This window comes from Brachypodium distachyon, chromosome 5, assembly GCF_000005505.3.
Source record: "Brachypodium distachyon strain Bd21 chromosome 5, Brachypodium_distachyon_v3.0, whole genome shotgun sequence".
In the NCBI taxonomy this organism is placed as follows: Eukaryota; Viridiplantae; Streptophyta; class Magnoliopsida; order Poales; family Poaceae; genus Brachypodium; species Brachypodium distachyon.
The window spans coordinates 21,498,685-21,523,282 of NC_016135.3; the positions used below are offsets into that span (position 1 = coordinate 21,498,685).

Sequence of the window (24,598 nt, forward strand, 5' to 3'; positions counted from 1 at the left end):
ACATGCTGATTTGAAAGCTTCAAGACACTGAAAACAACGTGGCCACAAGCAACTAATCAAGCATTTGTAACAGCTAATCCATGGCATGATCGATGAAACGTTAATTCAGCTTTGCTTCTGATCAAAGAGTCAACGTTTCAGGTTACAATACACTGGCACCGTATATTTCTCATGAAGAAAGAAGAAAAGTACACACAACATTAGTACATCGTAATGTGCATTCCATTGGTCGATAAAACTTTGCGTTCACGATCTTAACTACTGGAAATCCGCAGGCTTGAAGAACTGCACATGCAGGCCCCTGTCGATGAGCCCCCACAGGTTCCCAACAATGAGGGCGAAGCTGAGGCCCATGCCGAGGCTTCCCAGCGCCCAGTTGAGGCACCACATCCCTGTGCCCCGTTGCGGCTTCATGATGGCCACCCACATGAAGCACGGGTAGGCCAGCGTGACCGGCAGCGAGATTCCGCCCAGGAGCCCCGCGAGCTCGGAGAGGAACGGCAGCGCCACGGCGATGAGGAGGTTGATGGCCCCGAACAAGGCGCGGAAGCCCGCGCGCAGCCACCACGGGCACGGCTTGTTCTTCTTGTGCACGTACCCGGCCTCCATGTTGTCGAACACCGGCATGGCGTAGATCTGGAACGTGGTCAGGCAGTTGACGACCACCAGCAGCGTCGCCAGGCCCACGATGAGCCGGGACACGTCCCGGCTGTGGAACTTGTACAGCGCGCTCAGGATCCCGTTCGGAGGCATCTGCAGAAGTAAGTCGAAACGAGCAGTAGAGTTAGATTAGAGATACACGCAGCCCAAGTTACTGAAATTTTTGGGAATGTTGTATGGACCTGGTTGCCGTAAGCCCAGAAGCCACCGATGGCGACAGGGTACAAGCAGAAGGCGACGATGACGTAGGCGAACTTGACGCCCTTCCACATCGGCACGTGAGAAGGATGTTTCAGAGTGGACGGCATTGTGCCCTGCAAATCAAAGCGAAGAGCACACTCACTCAGCGGCTTTATTTCTTGACTATTTTTCAGTGGGCACGAGCAGCAACGGACCGCATCCACCGAGGAAAAGAAAAGTAAAGGTCCTGTTTTCGCGGACATTTACCTGAATCTCGAGCACGAGATTGTGCCCCCTGAAAGCGAAAGCGATGATGCCAAGGCCATTGAGGACGGCGATGGTCCTGTCCACGTCGCTGGTGGCCCTGTCCGGGACGTCGTAGGACACGCCGGACACCCTGCCCTTGGCCACGGACACGGCCCAGATCATGGTGCAGTAGCCGACCGCCGCCGTGGCGGCGACCAGCGAGACGCCCGCGATGGAGTTGAGGTTGGGCAGCTGCGAGATCACCACGGCCACGCAGATGAACACCACGTACCACTCCACGGTGGTAGGCGAAGAAGAAGGCTGCGCCGGCCCGCAGGCGATGCTGAAGAGGATCTTCATGCTTCCCCCGCCCACGATGATGAGCGCCGTGCAGATGCCCGCCGACAGGTACATCGTCGGGAGCAGCGCCAGGATCTTGCCCCACTTCTCACCTGAATTAGATCAACGGAAAGGAACGTTAAGTTGCCGTGTTATAATTAAGTCTGAGAGACGAAGCGCGTGGGATGACACCGATCACTACGGGAGCTCACCGAACACGGTCGTGGCGAGGTGCATGTAGCGGCTGTAGCGCGTGCCGCCGGGGACGGGCTCGTGGAGGTTGACGAGCAGCCGCAGCGTGTAGAGCTGCCACACGAATGCCACCGTCAGGCAGATGATCGCCCAGGTCCTGCAGCAAGAATCAATCAAAGGGGCACACATCTATCATCATCTGGCACACGGTTTGGAACAAATCAAGGATATATACGATCGGAGCATCAATAGTGATCGAGTACGTGCGGGCGTGTGCATACCATCCGAGGGAGGCGAAGGCGGCGGGGAGCACGAGGGCCTGGAAGCCGATGCCGGAGCTGAGGCTGTGGAAGGCGGCGTAGTAGGCGTTGCCGCTCCTGGACGCGGTGATGGGGAGCCAGGCGTCGCGCGGGTCGGCGAGCCGCGTGATGTGTCCCACTTCCTCCAGGTAACCCTTCACGCTCGCCATGGCTTTCCTCACGGGGCTGGCCAGCGGCGTCAGCGACGCGCGCAGAGGCGACCTGCCGGCCGCCGGGGACGGGGAGTGTATCTGCGACGGCGGCGCGGCCACCTGCGGCGTCCGCGGCGTCGGCGGCGCGGAGCGAATCGCCTCGCTGCTGCTCGCCATCACTTGCTCTTCCTTGGACGACGACAAGCGTGCGGCGGCGGGCCCGGTGGCCGTACCCACACGGCTAGTAGCTACGTGACCCGCGACGTGTCGGCGCTTTGGTGTTGGGTGTTGATTCCGGCCGGCGAGGCTTGAGTGCTTGACGCAACGGCACGGGAGAGATTTATAGGTGGTTTGGGCCGGGCGCGCGCTCGATCGCGGTTGGTGAAATGCTGAAGGGTTTGACTAGTCGTCCTGCAGGTGTGAACGTGCATCGTGGGAGCTGGGTAGGCAGGGGTTTGGGTTCTAGCTAGCTATCCTGAAAGCCAATGCTGTTTTCAAGGGGCGACACGATCATGCAGACGAGTGCATGTTGGCCATGATTGATGTATGCTCTACACCCAGCAGGCCCGATCGACGGGCAAAGCTAGCATTGCCGGTGGTGTGTTACTTTGGTCAGTGTATCGAGTGATCTGGCCGGACGAGTCTGGCCTTTGTTTGTGCAAAGGTTGGATGGAGTGACGTGTATCAGTAACTCTATTATGAATGCATCGTGATCTGTTGTTTCAGCTTGGTGCGGCCAGAGCCGGCCACTGGAGTGATCTTGCCTGACCCGTCTTAAGATAGCTGGCTCTAGCTAGCGGATCGACATAGCTAGCGTTATCGATCAATGGTGCTTCTCGACTTCTCGTGAAGCGGACGCTAAGCTATATGCCAAATCTTCGTTACTACAGCTACGCCCGTTATGACGGAAGTAGGGGCTACTTTAAAAGGTTTTATTCTTACAAAAATGAAATGGAATGAAATGATTTTAGTTTTCTATATTTTGGGAACCAAACGCGTACCTCAAACCACTAGCTAGTTCTACTTGGGAGAACATTCCATTTTAAGTTACTACCATATGGTTCAACATGTTGGGAGAATATTCCATATGGTTCTAGCTATTTCTATATTTTAAACCAAACACAAGAATCATCGTCAAATCTGGAACGATTCCAGTACATTCTGAAGAGCTTCATGCGCTAGCTAACGCAACCAAAAGACCAATCTGATGAAAGGGATTGGGCAATCCACTTATACTTCAACACCCTCCCCCCCCCCCCCCCCCCTCACGTGTGACTCTCGCAGGCCTAAACGTGGATCGAAAGTGCGATGCAATTTAATTGTGACAACCGGGTCTCGAACTCGAGACCTCTTGACTTTGATACCATGAAAAGCTTCATACGCTAGTCAACGCAACCCAAAGACACCGTGTTATAGCAACCAAACACTACCTAAGATAGTATGATAGAATTGCCCTTTTTATTTGCCTTGTTAAAAGCAACTCGGCGTATTTCTATGCTACAGTCTCAGTTTCGATGAGTTTGACCAAGTTTTTTTTTCAAGCACATGGAATTGCCAAATTAAATATTTTCTTGATATGTTATCATGATTTTAGAAAAGAAATTGTACTGATCTATCTCAATATTCATGATTTTCGTGGCCAGTGTTAAGATAGTTTTGCTACGATCTATAACTATTTGATTGATTATTGAGTAATTAATGCTTACATATTGAAGATGAACTTCTTTGTGATGCATGTTAGTGTATTTTCCAAAAGAAAAATGAATGCATGCATTCAATGTTTTATAAACTTGATAAGAGGTACTCCCTCCGTTTTTATATATAGGACGTGTAAATTTTAGCGCAAATATTAACGCAGCCTTGACGCACCGAACTGACATGCGCATCCTATGGTCTCCCGCATGCAACTGCCGCTTTTGCACTGAATCTGCCGCTTGCAACCGCCGCCGGCAGCCGCAATTAGCCCACGATTAGCAGCAACGAACGTGCATGCAACTTCCTGGCTTCTCTCCACGCATGCAACGGCAGACATTTTTTTCCTCCGCGGCTGCGCGCCTTATATTCTGGCAATTCGTTGGAAAATTTAGGCGCCTTACTTAGAAAAACGGAGGGAGTATTAGCTTTGTGTTATCGCCTGGAATTAAATGTTTTAGCTTTATTCTGTGTGTGAAAAACATGCAGTTACAAATGGACATGGTCCTACTTGGATAACTATATATGGTTTCCTGTGGGTAACCATAAACCATCTTATGTAATTTGGCATTTCATTATCTTTTAAATTCGTACTATTGCTTAATTGTCCAATAATGTAAGACAATCCAAAATGATATATGAATTCATGAATCAATTGAAGTTCAAGGGCATTACGGAAACTCGGACAAGACAATAAGTTCAAACCTCAAGAGCTAAAAGAACAGGACAAACAATTTCTCAAGGCTTCTTGTGTCAAGATCTTCCCTTGGAAACTAAACTGAAGCGAGTTTCTGGAGAAGTTGTAGCCGAAGAGAAGAGGGCCCGGTCAGGCATGCACAATGGCCGTGCAGTGTAACTGCTGACTTTGATAGAGAGAAAAGTGCATGTCATCTCTTAAATAAGAGATAATCTCTTATTTTCATCACACTTTTTAAGAGATTATTCAGAAACTGAAGCTAGTTGCTGGAGAAGTTTCAACCGAAAAGAAGAGGGCCCGGTCATGCATGCACAATGTTCATGCAGTGTAACTGCTGACTTTGAAAGAGAGAAGAATGCATATCATCTCTTAATTAAATAAAAGATAATCTCTTATTTTCATCAAATTTTTAAATTGATTTTAATATATATACTTATACTGTCATGAGTCATCGAAGTTAAGCAAGAGATGATGTTCAGATATCAGAAAGAAGTTTTGGAGGTATGGTTTCAAGGACAACACAACAAATATATAGGTTTCTGGTTGGAATTCGTTTAACCTCAGCAATGCAAACCCTGCATGGAAGCGACATATTCCCTATAACTCCATTGAGATAACTATAAAGACCCTACTAGGTTGCGAGATAACATAAGAAAGTTCGGTCAATCGGCACGTCCTCAAAATGTTGAGTACATCCAATAGTTGGATTCGCAGGGATTTAAAATCCTCGAATAGCTGGGTACTGAAATTTAGCTAGCGTAAGTCACGCCAAGCTAAAAGGTTCTCATCATCAATGTAAGAGCATGAAAGAATTGTTCGTGATGCTCGAGAATGTAGAAATTGGCTGGAAAGGTGAAATTTCAATAAGAATATATTGGAGGAACAACTGCAAGGTGCTGGTAGGTAGTTTTCGCACAAAATGTTAAAGGACAGCTTCAAGTGCTAGTAAATAAAGCCCTAAGAGTCTGAATCCGCAGACAAGAAGAGCTTAATCCAAAGCTCAAAGAACAGATCTAGTCCAAGATCTTTAATAGGAACATCAAGTTCTCTTCATCAGATAGTGGTTACATAAAACTTACAAAACCAGGAGAAATTGCGTCTATTTATAGGCCCTAAAGCCTTATACAAGTCACATATAACTAAGAGTAGTAAGAGACGCGTGCACTGCGGCGGAACAATGAAAAATGTATCAAAATGCCAATTTAAAGCTTGTTGTGTTTCATGAGCATATATGTCTAGAATCGATTATGATGTAAGCTTAATGTGTTTCAAGAGCATACTTTGAATTGAAAAGTATTCTATGAAAACTCAATTCCACAATTCAAGTTGATAATTATTCATAGAAAAATTCAAGCTAATAATTGGTTAAGAAGACGTACAACACGACCTCCCGCTCCCCATAATATAAAACTATGATAGTAACGAGGACCCGATACCCAGATGTCTGACCGGTTTTGACCCAATTAGCATGTGGATTTAGTAAAAAGTAACCCGCGGGTCTGCAATTGGTATGGCCAGATCCGGACCCGCAAACCCGTATACCCGGCCAGCCTAGCACATGAGCCCAATTCGGCATGCTCTACTCCCTACAAACCGGCCCGCAGGCCAGCATCGGCTCCCTCTCCTACGCCCAAAGTCCCAATCGTAGTCCTTCCTCTTCCCCTTGACCTCTTTGTGCACCTGCACGATTGCAACCATCGATCTTCTCGCCAACACTTCTCCTCTCCCCCGTCGATCTCTATCTCTCTCGGCGTCGCATCCCCAACTGCGCTCCCTCTCATCACTCTCTGCATCCTCCCTGCATGGTTCTCAGGTCCGGTACCGCCGTGACCTTCGATCTGGCGCGCTGTCACCCCGTCGAGGAGGAGCCGGCCTCCAATCCGGACGGGATTAGCACAGGGAGCACCTGAGCGACGTGCCATATGGAGACATGAAGGACTGGGATGGGCGCAGGGAGCGCCTGCGCGGCATATGGCGACAGGAAGGACTAGCTAGGACGAGCGGGCAAAGCATGTCGCAGGTGATCGATGAGGCAGATAGTGGCCGGGGAGTGCCGTGTGCGAGGAGGAGGCGGATCGGGGCGGGCGTGCGAGGAGGAGGCTGGGCGAGGAAGAGATCAGGGGATTTGGATCCAGATCCATGGCTCGATCAGTTCGTGTTGGAGAGATCGGGATTTTGGGCGATTTCATGTTTGACTTGACATGAGTAGACATAATGGGGGTGGCCACGAACAGATTGGGATTTTGGGTGAGAGACGGGACGTACGGGCAACACGCCCGCGGTCCTCACCACCAATTCCAATTTAATATATTGGTATAGATGACAACTAGTAGCATGCTAAATGACAGCTAAAGGTACAACTAGATATTACTCATAACAACTCATCTACTGTACATTGATAAAAAATAGTTGTATAGGGCAACCAAGTATCGTCTAGTAATATGATGACATGTAATGACATAATCATACTTGCCAAGGTACTTCATAAAGCATATAGCGCAATGGTAAAACTCAAATCTTGCCAAGGTACTTCATGAAGCATATAGCATAATGGTGAAACTCAAATATGTTGTGCCTCATCATTTTGTCTCTTGTAGGTCTTTTCAGATGAAGAGATTGAGGACATATTGTCCCAATGGATCAATAATCCACACTATTTATTGCCAAGTAATGTGTATTCCATTGTATATACACAAAGGAGTGTTTCGAGGAGCTCGAGCAGTACAAAACGGATGGAGTTGCATACCTTGTTCTCCACTTACATATTTCAACCGAAAAATGGCAAACACGTTTTATAGTTGAAACAAACAAATGTGTATACAAGAGATCCATATTGAAAATCATGAAATATGCAGAGGGAAAGACATATGTGCGATCTCGTTGTATGAATGAGTATAAAACGAAAGATGGTTCGGAGGTAATGGTATTTCATTTCTCTCTTCTTTTGTATAACTATACCATAATTTTTGTATAATTTTAAATTTCGATTATTTCTTTGTATAGAATACTGTTTTCTTGGAGGGATGGAAGGAAGGACCAGAAGAACCTCCAGAAGTGGGTTGCTTGAGAGGCCACGAATAGGGAGCACCGTCTCGAGGTCAATGACTCTGTCTTGTGCCCACACCATGGCTCCGTCACAACCGGCCATCCTCGATCATAGGTGTAGTTTGGACTCTTGCAGGCTAGCGAACTCCAGGGTGCCATCCTCCGTCTTTCGGAGGACACTGGATTCATGGTGGTGAGACCCAGACGGCATGTCGATCACCTCTAGTCGCCGGTCTTCCATGATTTACCTGATGACAGCAGTTCCCGAGATGATGTACACTGTGATTTCTACAAGAATGTTGCCCCGCGGTAACGGTGGGACAAGATCAAAATCTTCTTGGTGCTCAACAGAGGCCATGTTGCTTCAGGCACCATCCTGTGAGGAGTAGGCACATGCAGTCATGGTTTTCGTGCTGTGACGGTACCCGAACGCCAAAAGAAGGAACGGGTCACTGCGGCAGCCACTGTGGTCGCAGCCTGCCGTGGCACAGAGCAACGCACAGTTGGCTATCAAGGGTGTCAAGGGCAAGGGCACGCGGCACTGGTCGTTGGTCAGGGGGTCCCAGACGACCAAGTCCTGGCGTGAATAATCCAAGAAGAGAGCACGGGCATAGCGGGCGTTGATCACCTCCAGTTGAGGCTCAGGGAAGAGCGCAGACGAAAGGCCGTAGTGGGGGCGAAGCAGCCGAGCGATGAGGGCTCGTTCACGTTGTACCATCCATAGAAGAAGCCCAGAAAGGGTGGCGTGCGGTGGAAGTCCCAGTACCGGCGGCAGAAGGCGGGGTCAGAGAGGGCGAGGCGCCAGGCCTTGCTGGCGAGGGAGGCGCGGAGGAGGCATTCCGGCCGGTCCGGCGGGATGCGGAGGAGGATCTCGAGGAAGAGTTCGTCGAGCAGCCCCGACAGCAACTTCGACGAGTGGCGGTTGTGAGATGGGCTCATCTCTTCTCGCCGAATCGGATCCGGACCCTTGCCGGAGTTGGCTAGGGTTTTGGCCTGCCGGGCGCAGACGAGACGAGCCCCTCACCAGCACCCGAGGTGACGTCTTCGTCAATGCCAATTCCAGGATCTCACTCCATTAATCAGTGGAATTAGAGGGAATCTGGGGAGAAGAAGGGTTCGGGTGAAATCAGAGGCACAAAAAGAGGAAGCATTTGGGGAAGATGAAGGCGGTGTGGTGCGGTGCACAAGAGAGAATTGAAACATTAAAATTAGAGGTGGCATTGATGCTCTTTACAATCTCTCAAGACATCTCTTCCGCACAAGAGACAGTTTCGTCTCTCCGCTTCAATAACGCATTAGGATAAGGGTGGCAAACAAATTTTTTGAGGACAAATAACATTTAATATTTATTTTATAAAATATATTTTAATGTTTTTATTATACATACATACATATATATAGGGTATATATATATATTTTTTAATAAGTCTTATATAAATTGCACAACCATTTAACGAATCATCGGTGTCATGTATTGCTCATGTAACTTGAACGATATGCTATTCAGAGTCATTATATAGTTCATGTTTTAGCATTTTTTGCACTAGTTTCTATCAAGTAAATCTAATAATATATTGCCTATATAGTTATTTTTTTCTAGAATTATCTTCATACTTTCCGACCTAAGAGATCTGATAAATATCTTTTAAGTAATTAAAACAAAAGACAAGAAGCAACCACGCTTGTTCACATAGGCTAAAATATATACCCCGTTGGTCTTGATTTGAACAGCTAAATTTACATGCACACGGAAGTTTCATAGCGAAGGAAACCATACTCTAGCACCACACATGTACGTATGTATGCATTTCAATCCAAATTACTACTCTTTAAGCGATAATTTGAGAAAAATGGAAGTTGAGCTTAATAGTTCAGTTATTCTTTTACAGAATTCAAAACAAAGAGCTGTTTTTGTGCATATGTTCCATATGAAGTCCATAATAAAAAAATTGAAAATAGTTTTATATGAAACTAGAAGTTGGATAAAAAGAACATAACTCATTTGTTATATTAAATTTGGAATAAAAATTACAGATAAATTGACAATTCACATGATTGAAGTCTATATTAGTAGTTCCAGAATGGTCGCGTTGAATTTAGTAAGATTTGCATTTGATAGCATGCAATGTGTTACGAGAACTCATGTGAATGTAACCTGACTCGGTTTGGATGAGACTTGCATCTCGCGTGAGTACGGACTACACAGATCGAGCTCTTCGTTTGCATCCCCAAAAAAGGTCCAACTCGGTCGTGCTAAGTTGGTTGGACTTGGACCTTCATTGAAATCGACCCTGCTAAGTTGGATGGACTTGATTTGTTCAAATACTTTCGGGCTTTATATTTTGAAAGCATCTATATGTCTATGCCGCTTATTTCCGTCTGTCCAAATTATCATGGGTTGAACACCTTCAGACTAGTTACCCGCAAAACAAAACAAAAACCTTTGGACCGAAAGAAATACTACTGTATCTATTCTATTTACGTTCTATTTATTCTCGCATGACTATATCAACTTAAAAATAAAACTTTGCTATGGAAATAAAAGGAAGAGCTGATGGCATCATAACCTTGGTCCACTGGTCTCTCCAAGTGTTTTAAAAAGAACAAGCATATATAAAACGTGTGTCTTCATTCCTTAACCTTCTTGAGACCATCGTATGTACTGGTCACTAGCCAGCACGTGTGTGTTCAACTTCAACGTAAATCATACAGAGTATGTATTAATTTAGTACTCCATATTTTAGTATGCAGTAGTATTGCAGTAAGAGCCTATCCTACTGTGTTTCCTAGAAACACCTCGGCCCGCATATAATAACGAAACAAACAAAAACATCCTCTTCACTGAAAAGAAAAAAAATTCATCGGGGATTATGGATCCGACTCGACGGCACTGGAAAACAAAAGCGACAGCCGGCTCCGCGAACCTGCGACCGATCACACAGCCGTCGCCTACTCAATTACGTTAACCAACTACGTACAAATCCACTGCTGCGGAAACATGCATGGGCATATAATTGGGAGCATCACGGACTTCGTATAAAATCATGGCTGAACGCGTGTCCAACTCAACGCACAGATGGTTGGAGGATACGCATGCGCCGGCCGATGCGTCCATATCAACAACCTCGTTGGCAGTACGGCTAATCAATTGCGCGAGCCCAAGTTCAGCATGTTTGGTGCGGCGATTTCCAATGCCATTGACAAATGTCGTGCTGCATGCGTGCTTAATTCAACGATCAGGCCACACCCAGCTGAAAGCATCACACGACACCACATCAAACTTTAAGCGTACGTACGTACGTACGTACGATGATCGGATGATGATCATAGTACCGAAACGTCGATCGAGTTCCCATCACGTGTAAGCAGGACGGACAACCGACGTGACCTTGTGGTCAATAAAATAGATGGATTATCTCGATCGCATTCTGTAAATTAATCTCCGTTCGTTTCCCCGCGAGCAGATAATCCATGGGGGCATGGAGCAGCTAGTGCCTCAAGTGGTGGCATTGCTCGTTTTGTGATAGCAAGTACTTACGCAATCCCAAGCTGTCGTACGCTCAAGTCGATCCTATGATCCTATCCTGCCACACTACTACCCAAATACCCGACCAAACAACCGCACTGAAGCAAAATGATGAAGTCTAGCCAGTCCCGGTTGATCAAGTTTCCCTTTGCTCGAGTCGTTATCAAATCGGGGAATTGGCAAACCAGGACAGAATGCGCGACGCGCGTTTGTCTCCCGCATTTACAAAAGGATCGATGGGAAGCCGGTCACGGTTCGCGACGACTATTCTTAGTCCGGAGGCCATCATGCACGTCATAAAAAGGGAGGACGAATCCAGTGACCCCGAACAAATAACTAAAGTAGTGATTCTTTACAGGAAAATTTTGGCCAAAGGTACGTAGTACAAAGGTGGATAAAATAACCAAAGTGATGGGGTTGACAAAAGAATGTTCGTGTCCCCCTTTCTTGGGTCGCATGTTTGAGTGCGTATGTGTACTGGCGCAAAATATCTGCCTGCGCAGCTGCCGTTCGTCGTGGTGGGTGAACAGGTCTCGCAGTGCTGGTTAATGAAGTGTTTGAGAATAGAAACGAGGCACACCAACCGTACGTAAATTATGACTCTGCGAAACGAAAAGACTCCACAGCGTGGACTCTGTCAGGTATGTGGTGGAATGAATCTGCCTGAAAGGGGTCGGGTTGGTCGCTTGCACAGAAGAAGTTTGCATGAGGAAATCAGTTCATCGGCTGGTGGATTGGATCGAGTAGCTGGTGTAAGGCACGGAGTGTTGGTCGCTCGCGCGCAGAAGAAGGAAAAAGGGGCAAGAAAAGGGGGAGCAGGGAAACGGAGGTTGGGAAGACTTAGGACAATATGAGATCGGATATTCATTTTCAGTTTTCAACTGATTCTTTTTGATTCACGACTTCAGAAGTTCACATCGAGAGAGAGAGAAGAGGCGAGCGGTCGAAGTCAAGCCGAGGAGAAATTCTTGCATTGACAGCCCATGTAAATATCCCCGCAAAAAAAGAGTCAGCCCGTGTAATATGAAGGTTGTACAGAACGTACGGCGGCCCAGCAACCGAGCTGCAGCCCGAAGCCTTAGCCGAACCCAATTCGCACACGCCCCTTGGTAGATGGGCCGAAATCGAAGTAGGCTTGGTGTGAGAGAGGGCTTAAAAGCCAGTTAAGAAAAGGCCAGGATCCTCACTCTCAAGTCTCAAAACACAGGCCAGGAAACCAGGCCTGTACAGAAATGCCTTTTAAGACCATAGTGTAGTAGCACGAAGCATCGACACATTTTCTCAAAGAAAAAAAAATGAAGCATTGAGACATTGGATATTCCGAAAAGTTCGCTCAAAAAAAGAAAAGGATATTCCGCAAAGAGTAAGCAAGGCAGCTCTCTCTCCCTCTAAAGAAAAGGTAAGCATGGTCGGCCACCATTGGATATTCTTTTCTTTACCTGGAATCGTACGCTTTTGGGGTAAATAAATCTGAGTTCTGAAGCAATAAGCAACGCTCATCAATTTATTCTTGGCATAAAGTTAGCTTAGCTAAGAAGCTTTTTTGCGTGTGCAAATCGTCCCCCTCTGTCTTCTCTTTCGTCCTAGAGTTGTTCGCTTTGCATCTTCCGGTGACACAAGAATATGCAACCTGCTGTCAAAAGAACATGGTAGAAACAATGCACCGCTGGAACCGCATTTACATAGGGCCTTGTTCCTGAGTTTGATGCAGGATCAATTCAGGGCTACATCGATGCGTCCGAATGGGTTTGTCCGGTGTAAACTGAAATAAAGCAACAACGAGAGTCCAGGCCACGTGTCCTTGTAACAGAACAGTGCAGATAAAGACACAGGGTAGAAGCATAGGTTTCTGCTAAACAAGTTGCTGTCGATCCTGGCATCCTGGAGGCTGGCGTTCTTGGATCGTTCTTGCAAAAGTCATCTGGTGTACTCCAGCAGCAGCATCTTTGTTTTGTCTTCTGTGATACTATAAAGTTTTGAAGCTGCCGTCAGGAGTATCACTGGCTTTAAGCAAGGTTAAGACTTCAAGGGTGAAGACCAGTTTGTGTGCAACAACAGAACAGTACACCTGCGCTGGCGCATTGCTTTCAGTCTCCTGCCGATCTCTGATTCGTTCTGGCTGCATTTGCGTTTGACATCTAAAGTCCAATTACGGGTGCTACCCAGGCATATTGTATTGTGCTTTCAGTTCTGTATTGCTTATCAATACATATTAGCTGATGTCATACTGGAGTTGTTAGTCATGCCAAAAGTTTGAAGGTGAAAGATATAAACAGGGACGATGCGCCTACCGCTGACATCACCTTGCATTTATATGCTTCCAGATCTTTCAAGTTAAAACTGCAATGGATAACGTCACATCATTAAAAAAGACAAATATCTACTCAAAACTCTTTAAACCTTAGAAACTTCTTCCCCAGGCCTGGCATGCTGTGACAAAGAAATTTTCTGTTTTCAGACGACTAATAAAAAGTTAATCATGATGCCACGCGATATATTGAAGAAGGATATGTGAAATGCACGTGTGCTAGCTACGAAGCTGTTACTCTGTTAGCCATTGGTAACCAATGCCATAGGAATTCCTGAGGATAGTGATGCTAGATCAGTATACAAATCCACACGGGATTTTGTTATGTCAACGAATTTATGCTCTGAACTCTCGAGTCTCAGAATATGAGAGAACTCCCAAGTTGACCGGTCCTTGGCTGCATTCGAGTTGAACCCTTTGTGCACGCAAAAACTGAATATGTATGAGGTACAGTATCAAATACTGACCCCAAAATCGATGGGCAAATATTGCACGTTTTAAGTTCCCCAACTTTAATCATTTTCGAAAATAATACGCGTTTTTCAAAAATTTCAGGAATAATACGGCCTCGGCCTGGCCCAGGCCGAATGGAGGCAGGCACTTTCGGTGCCGGCCGACTGGCGCCTCAGTCGGCCTCGCCCAGACCGACTGGCCTTTCAGCTTAGTCGTGGCCGACTGGGCCCTCTTCATTTCCCCTTTTTCTTTATTCCTTCTCTCCTTCCCTTCTTCCTCCCCAGCCCGAGCACCCGACCAAGCCCAGCTCCCTGCCCGTTCCCTTTTGTTCTTCTTCTCCTCTTCTGTTTGAGAAGTACGGTGGCGGGAAAACCTGACGGGAAACAGTGGCGAGAGAATGAGTTTGAGAGCCTATAAATACCTCATATCCGGTAGTCATCCAAGCATCTTTTCCACTACTATTTTTCCCAATATTTCAGTGTCACCCAATGAGTTTGCCTTGTTTCGACCAGGACGAGAGGCCGAGGAAGATGAAAGAAGCGATGTTGCCTTCGAGGGTGGAACATCTCAGGTGTTGGTGCGGCAATCTATGCAAGGTGAAGGAGGTGACAGATTTTTCAGATAAGCTGGGCATGAAATTTTTCATGCGTGCGAACTATGAGCATGATCCTCCTGTCCCGGTTTCGCTGTACGACAAGCGTCCAGTAAGCACATATATGTGTGCTTAAACATGTTGTGTGTGTCATATTCGATTTATTTGTAACATTAGGCTATTTTGTAGTCTCCTCCGCCTCTATGCATGTGGTATCGTTGGATTGACATGGAGATGCCAGATTGGGCGGTGGAAGAGATTAACACAAGGTCACGAAGTGCATGACAACGTTTCCACGCGGAGGAACGTGCGGCAACAGTTGCAGCCCAGGAGATAGAGGAGCAAGGGAGAGAGCTCAAAGAGCATAGGGAGGAACAACGTCGTTACTTTGATGAAGCACTGAGGAAAAACAGGGAGAAAAGCGCTTCGCATGCAAGAAGAGGAACGAAGGCGCAAGGATGCTCGTGAGGCAGAAAGGGAGAGGCAAAGAGAAAGGGCCGCCATGGCAAAAGCTGCAGAAGAACGTGGCGATACGACTGGAAAATAGCCTAAGTGGACTCAGTAGTGCTTGTACTGTGTTTCAATTGTATTTGCTATCTTTAATTCTGTCCAATTGCGGTATTATTGATGTATGTTAATTTAGTTGTGCCTTGGTTCCGTAACCAGCACATTATCGATGTATGTTAATTTATCCAAATTGTCAAGTCTTTTAGTTCAAAAAACCGCAAGGAATCAACACAAAAATTGTCCAGCACATTATCGATGTATGTTAATTTATCCAAGTTGTCAAATTTTTTAGTTCAGAAAACCGCAAGGAATCGACACAAAAATTGTCCAGCACATTATCGATGTATGTTAATTTATCCAAGTTGTCAAATTTTTTAGTTCAGAAAACCGCAAGGAATCGACACAAAAATTGTCCAGCACATTATCGATGTATATTAATTTATCCAAGTTGTCAAATCTTTTAGTTCAAAAAACCGCAAGGATTCGAGACAAAAATTGCCCATCGTACGTGTATGCATTGATCATGCAACTAACTAACTTTGGCGAAGCTGATTAGCCTAATTAGTTCCAATCGGATTCGACGAAACCGACTGCTCCAGTCGGCCTGGCCCAGGCCGACTGGGCCTAATCAAGCCAGGCCGACTGGGCCCAATCGGCCTGGACGAGGCCGAGACCGTATTATTTTTAAAATTTTTGAAAAACGAGTATTATTTTTAAAAAAATTAAAAAAATCATATTATTTAAAAAAAATTAGCCTCGCACGAGGTCGAGTCACCTTTGTCTCGTCCGATTGTATGTCACAAGCTATGGTTGTCGACCTAATGGAAATCCCAAATTAGTACTCCTTTACTGTGCAACTTAGCAACTCCAAGATAACAAAAGCCCCCCACATAGCAGCAAAACATAAATGAAATAGATAAGTATTGCCAACAATGTATAAGAATCGTCTGTGTCGCGGCGTCTAAGACGTGGCCTTGTTAGTCAAAATAATGGGGCCAATTGTGCGACAGTGATGGTTTACGTACAGCATTGTACTGTACTAAGCAATTTGGGTGCCGAATTGATTCCTCAACTACTTAACTAGCCACTGTACTCCACTAATAACTTTATCGATCAGTACTTGTCATTAGTATTAGTACTAAGCTTAATTACATCCTAGTACCTTTGGACTTGGAGTACGTAGCTTTACTGTGACTTTAATTAAGGCTTATACTACAGGTCGTAGTAGCACAGTACAAGTTCGAACGCTTAACTTGATCTCCGCTAGAAGTTTCTGCTTGGGTGGGAGGATGGGCCGGGGGTGGGGGGATCTGTCAAATGTCAGGTTCCACTACCTAAAAGAAAGGAGAAGAAAAACTAATCATGTTAAGAGCCGAGAGTGACGAGTGTTGGTTCTGAAGAGATGATAATCAATGGAGCGCTGTTTTAGTCACGAGGATTAACAGCAGCAGAGAGCGGACGAGCTCTCCAAGTCACTTTCAGATGGGGTTCCGGCCGTCCTGGCAGTTCAGATTTGCCATTAAAAACATGAGAGTTCAAAATTGATTAAAAATGGAACAATACACGGGACCCGTTTGCGCAGACCAATATACGTACTGTGCAGGCTGTGCAGCATTTTGCAGCTAAGCTCAAGAACAGTTAAGTCGCGTGCACGGTAGCTGATCGCTGGCTCAAGAGGCGCACAGCGCACGACCTTTACAAGCCACAGGTCAATACAGGCGTCGCAGTCTCGCCTTCCCGTCCCGGCCAGCTCCGCATGCCACATTAATGAACGCAGCCACACGATCCGCGAGACATGAGCTCTATGCTTCACGTGTTGGCCCTGGCAGCGCAGGTTAATGAAACGCGCGGCGAGATAATTTGCCGGCCTAATCGCCGTCACCCGAGGCTGAGAGGACGATTAGATTAGGCAGCAGCAACAATGCCATCACGTTGTGCTGTGCCTGTGCGTGCGTTTGTTTTGTTTCACCCTGCAGCCGTCTCGTGATTCATGAGTGGAGTGCCCTCGCTCCATCGACCAGAGAGAGTGTGCCGTGCCAGACATGCATGCGTTGCTGGCTTTGCTGCTGGATGCGTCCCCACGGAATCGGCCGTGGCGGGGACGAGGCAGAGAAGGCAAGCCTCCGTGGCGAAATGCCCGCCACTCTGCCCCGGATCTCGAACGTGCGGGCATTTCCGCAGAAATCTACCCAGCACACGCCGACGAGCGGGCGCCCGCCCGGTGCACGGTCCACGGGCCCGAAACGAACACGTTGAACGTAACGGTCAGTCTGTGCGGGGTGCCGTAACGGAGATGCGCCCGCCGTAAACGATCCCGTTAAAGGCGTGAAGCGTAACGGCCTGTCCGTGCCGTGACGGAGCGTGGCGGCAGTCAATGTGGCACGAGCAGAAGAACGCACCGCCCTCGATCAAGCCGGTCGCGCTCCCGTGAGACCCTTGTATAAACACACGGCTACGGTAGCCTTGGCAAAGCTACCAGTCTAGCGCTGGTAGTCTAGTGTCACGCGCGTTCCCGGGACCCAACCGCACTCGGCTTCAATAAACCCGCATCCTTCTCGCCGCTCGGCACGGCGAAAAGAAAGCACACACGCCACCGTTCAGGGAGCCAAAAACACGATGGCCGGCTACTACCGCCGCACCATCTCGTTCCCGACCCCGAAGACCTCCGCCTCCGCCAATGGCAAGCTGGCGGCCGCCTACCGCGTCCGCTCGGCCAGCCTCCCCTGCCGCTTCCACCCTCTCGTGCTCCAGCTCGACGACGACGTCGCCGCGCTGCGCCTCGTGATTGGCCACCGTCTCCCTTCTTCTTCCTCCTCCTCCTCCTCCACGGCCGCGCCATCATCGGCATCGTCCGTGTCGGCGGCCGCGTCGCAGGTGGTGCGCGTGCTGGCGTCGCTCTCGGAGCTCCTCCACCACCCACTAGCGCAGGAGCCCCTGCGCCGCCTGGGCGCGTCGTCCCCGTTCGCCGAGCGGCTCCTCGACGACTACCTCCGCCTAGCCGACGCGCACGGGAGCTTCCGCGAGTCCCTGGTCGCGCTCGCCGCGCTCCAGGCAGAGACGCGCGCCGCGCTGCGCCGCGGTGACCGCGCCAGGATCGCTTCCGCGGCGCGCGCTCAGCGCCGCGCCGGGCGCGACCTCCCGCGTCTCGCCTCCGCCGCGCGCGCCGTCGCGGCCAGGGCCCCCGTCGCGCTTCCCCAGGACCTACAGCCGGAGACCGCGGCGCTCGCTGCGGCAGTCGCAGATTCAACCATCGCCGTGGCGTCCGCCTCCGCGGCCGTCTTCTCCGGCGTGTCCGCGCTCTCCAACGCCGCCGCCGCCGCGCGCGTGGACGTCGCCTCCACGCACTGCTGGCTCACGGCCCCCTCGAGATTCATCGCTGCTTCGTCGGACGCGCCGAGAACCAGTAGGCAGAGCATATGGTGGGTGGCCGACCTCGTGCGCTGGATGTCGCGCGCCAAGCGCCGGTCGGCCGGGAAACGTAGCGGTAGCAGCGCCGACAATGGCGATGACTCGTCCACCGTGGGTCTTCGGTCCGAGGGACGCATGAAGCCGGAGGAGAAGGCGCGGAAGGCCGCGTTCGAACTCCACGAGAACCTGGAACGGTGCATCGCCAGCGTCGACTGCAGCGGCGAGAAGGTGTTCCGAGCTCTGGTCAACACTAGAGTCTCCTTGCTCAACATTCTCAGCCCGACCTTCTGATGTCGAAGAACAGCTCGAATTGAAATTTGAGAAACGTCATGTTTTGGTACTTCTTGTTTGGAGCAAATTTGTAAATATTATTGTTCTGGGATGCAACCTGTTCGTTCGACTGCATCTTTCAAGAGTTTGGAACTTGGCGTTACGAATGGGGAAATCTGCATTTTTGGCCCGGTTCTTGATAGCAACCCATGGAATGCAGATGCCGCACATTCTTTCACAAAATTCTACGACGTCGTGTACACTACTAGTATTAGCCGGAGAGGGCATTCTAGATTGATCGAAAATCTTGCCTCATGTGGTTGCAAATGAGTATGCCTGCTCTCCTCCGTATGTCTGAATTCGTCGTCACTCGTCAGCTAGGTGAACCGAACCACAGGATCCTTTTCGGTACTACCGGAAACGCTATGAATTTTGTGGTCCTGTATCAGTTGCAACCGTAAATATATAGGAGTATGAGTATTTCCTTTTCTTTAGGGGAATGACAACCGTAAATATCAGTTGCAACAGAAACTGTTTAAAACCAGCAGCACCACTCGCGTTGCCCTGTCGCCTAGAGCCGTACACGTTCCCGTCGCCATTAGCTAATTTCTATCACTGCTCGCAGCTCGAGGCCGGCAAGAGCAATATCCCCTGTTTCTTTCAGAACTCGCATGAGACACTCACGTCATGCCGGGTCCGTCCAGCTCGTGCCTGTCATCTCTGCCCGTTGCCGGGGACAACATATGCCCAACCTGGTGGGAAGTGTGCGTCTAGCTGGGCTTGTGTGCAGGTAAGCCGGCACCGCCGGCTCGACGACAGCTCCGATCCGCGGTGCGCAATGCATTTGGTGAGTCGGCACAGATGCCCTCTGCACTTTTTCCACTTGTCCTGCCTAGCCGCCCCCTATTTCAGAAAGACTTCCAGATCTCCGTCCGTCTGCTCCTTTGCAGTTCGCACTGATGACGGCAAAATATCATGTGAGTCGTCATGTGAGATAACCTGGACGCCATATATTTGGGCAAAAACAATACCAAAAATCATGTGCATTGCCAACGCTTGTATCATGCATGTATGTAATCAGTTGGGTTGGGACATGTGAGTCGTCATGTGATAGACTTGTTGCGACAGAATTGGTACTAGCGCCGGCGACACAGGACGACACATTGCGCATTCATCGGACAAAGGTTTCTGGTAAACCATTTTCGATTGCAATCTCTCTCAGTTGACGCACTGCAAACCTGTCTTAAGGTTTTCAGTACCTTATCCCAAGTTTGAACTTACGAAACAGGTTATTAGCGCAGCTGCGACCGCCCTGCCGATGCGCTTTCGCACGAAGCATCAGTCGCGCCCGCACGTTCTGCGCTTAAGCTCGTATGATCAGCCTGCAGGAAGGGCTGGCCATTAATCTTCCCTCTTGTACAGATCAAAGCGTCTAACCGCCACATGGAGGAGGAGGAGGACGGTTTCCTGTTCTTTAAGCAGAGCGTAGCTAGGGATAGATAGATGCGCTGCCGCCGTGCTGGCGATGGCGAATATGGAACTGGAGCGCTGGCAGCGTTTGCTCGGCTGGTTCCCGACAGGATGCTCCCGTGTGCCCCCCTGGGGTCTGCACGTGAATTCGTTTGATCGCACGTTGCGCCATTGCTGCTGCAGGAGTGCGGGGGTTCTCGTCGACTCATCAGTCGGGTTTATCGTGGTCTCTTCTGTCCGTGTGTCGGCCTGTTGGTTTTGGCTGGACGGATCACGGATCCAACAGCCGTGGGCTGTGGGCTGTGGCTCAGGTCATGTCTGGCATGAGCCATATGATGCCAGGATGGGATGGGTCCTCTCCGGCTGGTTTTCGAACAGTGTTCTTTTTTTAAAAAAAAAATAACGATCTAGTTTTATTTACTCAATGAATAAAGTACAACTGACAAAAAAACAAAATAACAACAAAGATTTTGGATAAGTAGAAAGTTACATCAACAAAATCTTTGAAGGCAACTTCTTTGCTACGCCATTTGCATCTTGATTTTTTTTCACATCTCTGGTGACGAAATCAACCTTTATAAGTTGGAATAACCTTGTAGATTTTATTGAGCCGTTCATCCCAGCGGGTGCAAACTTAAGACTGTTGAACGCACGGTGGCCGGGAACAAAACCTCGCAATACAGGTTGTCGAATCATTTGTTTCTATAGCTTAATGCTATTGCTCACACCTAAAACTAACCTAGATCACAAAATCCGAACTACATGTGTAAGAAAACACACTGTGAATTACTCACTCCGATCATAAATTCTTATCATGGTTTTAGTTCCAATTTGAACTATAAATGTATTTAAACAACAAAAATGCTTGCCTAACTCACACAAAGATGAATGACTTAGTTGTGTTAACATTTTTATTTTGTAAAAATAAAATACTCCATTCGCTCCTGAAAGCAAGATGCATAAATTCCTTCGCTAAGACCAAGGCAACTACGGTTGAGAATTTTTTTTCACGCAACTTTGACCTTTTTACCCTAGTATTTATGCAATTTTCATGTGCACCTTGCAAATCCGCCCCAAATCTTCTTGCTCTCCGCACGCACGCAAGAAACGGATGGCTTGGGCATGTTGGAAGCAACTGCAAAATTCGTGGAAACGCATGAAAGAAAGTCACGGTATCTGAACTGGTTAAAAAAAGTCACGTTATCTAAATATTCTTTTAAAAGAGCACGGAATAAATAAATATCGAATGATGAAACACATGAAAGAAAAAAACCCTACAAAATAAAAAAAACTGATAAAGAAAACAAAAAAAACGCTCCAGACCTGTAATGGGCCGGCCCAGGTGAGTGTCAACTCTATCCCTTTTCCGTTTGAAAAGACCGGCCTTTAAGTCATGCCTATTTATATCTGGGCCGTTCCTCTAAAAAAATTATATTCGGATACGAAGTTGCGTTGCCAAATACTCCATCTGAAGGTTCATATGGCCCAGTTCTGCGGTGTTTTCAGGCTTTCAGCCACTCGTTCTCTCGAGAAAAGAGTACTACTAAAACACAAAAAAAAAAATGAAGAGAACTTCGGCAGGCAAAAAGCCAGCCTGCACCACAATTTATTAAAAGGAGTTTATTCCCCTTTAATAAAACACAATTCAGAATTCTGTCAAAGAAAAAAAAACGTGCAGACGTGTTGATGCAAAGGTAAAGGGCGGGCAAATATACGAGTAACTTTTCGTCTAGTAGATCCATCTCCAATTCCATGATCTATCGTTTTTCTTTTTCTGTACAGTAAATTAATGCACGTCATATAGATGCATGCACTAGATATCTAGGACCCCCGTCTACTAAGATCGACCTTTAGTATAGGAGTGGATGGTTGATGGATATTTAAACGCGGTAAGTATGGTTTTAGAGGATCCAATGCTCCCACGCTTCTGAAGAAATCGTTTCAGCCCTCCGGTGTGCAAATGGATTCACTCACTGGGCCAACGCACGCAGTAGGGCTACCCCGGCCTCGACGACCACAGATCGATGCGTCGGCCATGATTGAAAAGTGTTGAAGTAAATTGTTTAGACTCTTTTCATCGGTTTGAGCTTTTGGTTCAGATGGCTAGCGCATGCAGTTCAATATGGTATTAGAGCGGAGGTCTCAAGTTTGACTCCTGACCAACGCACTATTTTAAACAAATATTGCGGCTTCCCAAGCAAACGTCAAAATAGTCAAAAAATGCAAAGACGTAGGGTGAGTGCTGAAGTAAATCTCTTTCCATCATTTCGGGCTTTTGGGCATGCACTTCAATAAAAAGATCATCCCAAAATAGAGGGTCTGTTAGTTGTGAGTCTGTGACACTCTATGCTGTGCATATAGACGCAAAAACCCAATCACCCAGTACGTATCACTGTTCTTGCACGCCACCGCGTCTCCCTTGCACAGTGCATGTTGTCATGGCCATATCACTGTTCTGTCACATTGATGATCATTGCTAAGGCTCCTGGTGTACATCATTTCTGTCCTGGCACAAATTACTGTCTTTAGCATATTGCTTTGGTTTCAGGTTTTTCAGAGAATCTTTGAAAGCCTGGTTAGCCACCAACACCAGCATGCATGCATGATGACCTCCGAGGATGGAAACAAATAACATGCGCTCGAGAATGCATATTCAGGGAGTTTTAATCTTTTTCAAGGCAATATATAAGTTAGTTTTCACGTCCGCGCCCCGTTCTAACCATCGGGGCAAGAGAAATCATACAGTAGTACGGGGGGCAAGGCACTAACTTATGTTGGAGTTAATTCAATGTCAATTAATCTGCATAGTTTTATGTTTCAGCAGAAACTATTTGCAGTACATGTGTCCGTCCACATGTTAATTGCCGGGTGTCCTGGTAATTAGTACTAACCTGGTTGCCAGTGTGGCAGTGTCATCACATGTTTGTCCGGTGCTGTTTTATTGTCGTTGTCGCTCATGCCTGGTTAAAAGACGAAACTAATGGTATTGGTGTGGACATAATACTTCTTTTGATGGACATAATACTCCTTATGAACAAGTACGGAAGAGACGAAAACGTGCTACATACTCCTATTTTTTCTGACATCTACATGATAAGTATCTATGTTTATCTTCTTCTGGGCAATTATTGATCTAATCATTCAGTGTATATAGAACGGTACTCCTACCTATATGCAGTTGCACACACACAATCAACATGTCTCCCTCTCTTATTTTCTACCTCGGCCATGACAATTTTTAAGCCGTGGCCTAGCACAGATAGATCAGTTTGATGAGGTGCATGCATGCATGGACGATACATTTATCGTATCCTAAAAGATAGACACAAAAATGGAAGGGGAAAAGACTGCGGAAAAGCCAAAAAGAATTAAAGCTGAGGCAATCCGTAGTGAAAGGCTGGCATAAAGATTTAAGAGAGATGAGAACAAGCAAACATTGGCATGTGGCCTGCACGAACAGATCGACTTTAACTCGGACCAGATTTGACCAACTATAGTTTGCTACTCCTATGCTATGAGTACGCATCTTTATTAAGGCGGAGAACATAAAAAGTTTGTTTTTGGGAGCTGGAAGATCATACGAGGACCATCATCACAGATACGTAACATTATGCTGCATGCTGGCCACAAGGTAGATTCGTCCCTGCATATCCAAGTTGATGATGAATAATAATTGACTTTGTTCGATCGAAGAAAAAAATTCGTGTACCTTCAAACCAGATATACTTCGGAGGTCCAGGGTTAAACATGCAAGACCTGACGGCTTGCATGAATAAAATGCCTAGAGTTTGCATAGGTAGTGTCAAGAGGTAGCCAAGTAGGCAGTGAAACGAATTGTTATGTCCGTGTGCAGTTATTACTGGCATAGCTAGTCAAGTCAAACCCTTCTACACCACTATTAGAAATTGATACTACTGCATAGTTTTGTATACCATCTGAAATCCAGGAACTTGCTGCTACGGATCACAATGGCAATTTGATGTTTGACAGTTACGAGTAGCCAATTAGGCCCCATGTGTTTTCAAATTGTTGATCTAAAATCCCTACACCGTCACGCTGCGATCATGGTAGGGTCTTGAGCCACATGACACAAAACTAATGGCCGATGGATGGAGTAATCATGTTTTGATGTGAATTAGGTGGTTCATGGGGCCTCTAATTTTGCCGAGTGGGTGCAATAATTTGAACGTCACTGCGCCTAAACAGATTCAGATCTTCAGCAATGTGTTCCAGGACACGATGTACTGGGCGTTATGATTACCGTTAATTCCAGACAAGGACGAATTCACTGGAAGATACCGTACTTACCAGACAGCCGTGGCTTATCGAACTTTGAATATGCAAGGCCTACTATACACACACACACACCACATGCTGGACTACTCTATTCACAGTTTTTAGACAGAAAGGTTCACAGTTGTTAGACCGAGATTTGCAGCTTGCTTTTTTAGTACGGCCATTTGATTGCATGATGTGCTTCCCTCACCAATACAATAATGACACTATTCTGCATGGACTATGATAGTATATCCTCTTCGATTTGCCATCACGTGAAACGCTCG

The 24,598-nt window shown here is 47.3% G+C and overlaps 2 protein-coding genes across 2 annotated transcripts; one reads left to right on the forward strand and one right to left on the reverse strand.

Moving 5' to 3' along the window:
- Positions 1–53: 53 nt before the first annotated feature.
- Positions 54–2,464, reverse strand: LOC100822704 (lysine histidine transporter-like 8). The gene is made up of 5 exons (XM_003580278.4): positions 1,899–2,464; positions 1,638–1,774; positions 1,108–1,538; positions 843–974; positions 54–753 (listed from the first exon to the last, which is right to left on the reverse strand). Exons 1-5 carry the CDS (start codon positions 2,243–2,245, stop codon positions 259–261), a joined length of 1,542 nt encoding a protein of 513 aa, XP_003580326.1. The 5' UTR covers positions 2,246–2,464; the 3' UTR covers positions 54–258.
- Positions 2,465–17,294: 14,830 nt separating this feature from the next.
- Positions 17,295–18,756, forward strand: LOC100823023. The gene has a single exon (XM_003580279.3). The coding sequence runs from the start codon at positions 17,505–17,507 to the stop codon at positions 18,585–18,587; it is 1,083 nt and encodes a 360-aa protein (XP_003580327.1). The 5' UTR covers positions 17,295–17,504; the 3' UTR covers positions 18,588–18,756.
- Positions 18,757–24,598: the final 5,842 nt, after the last annotated feature.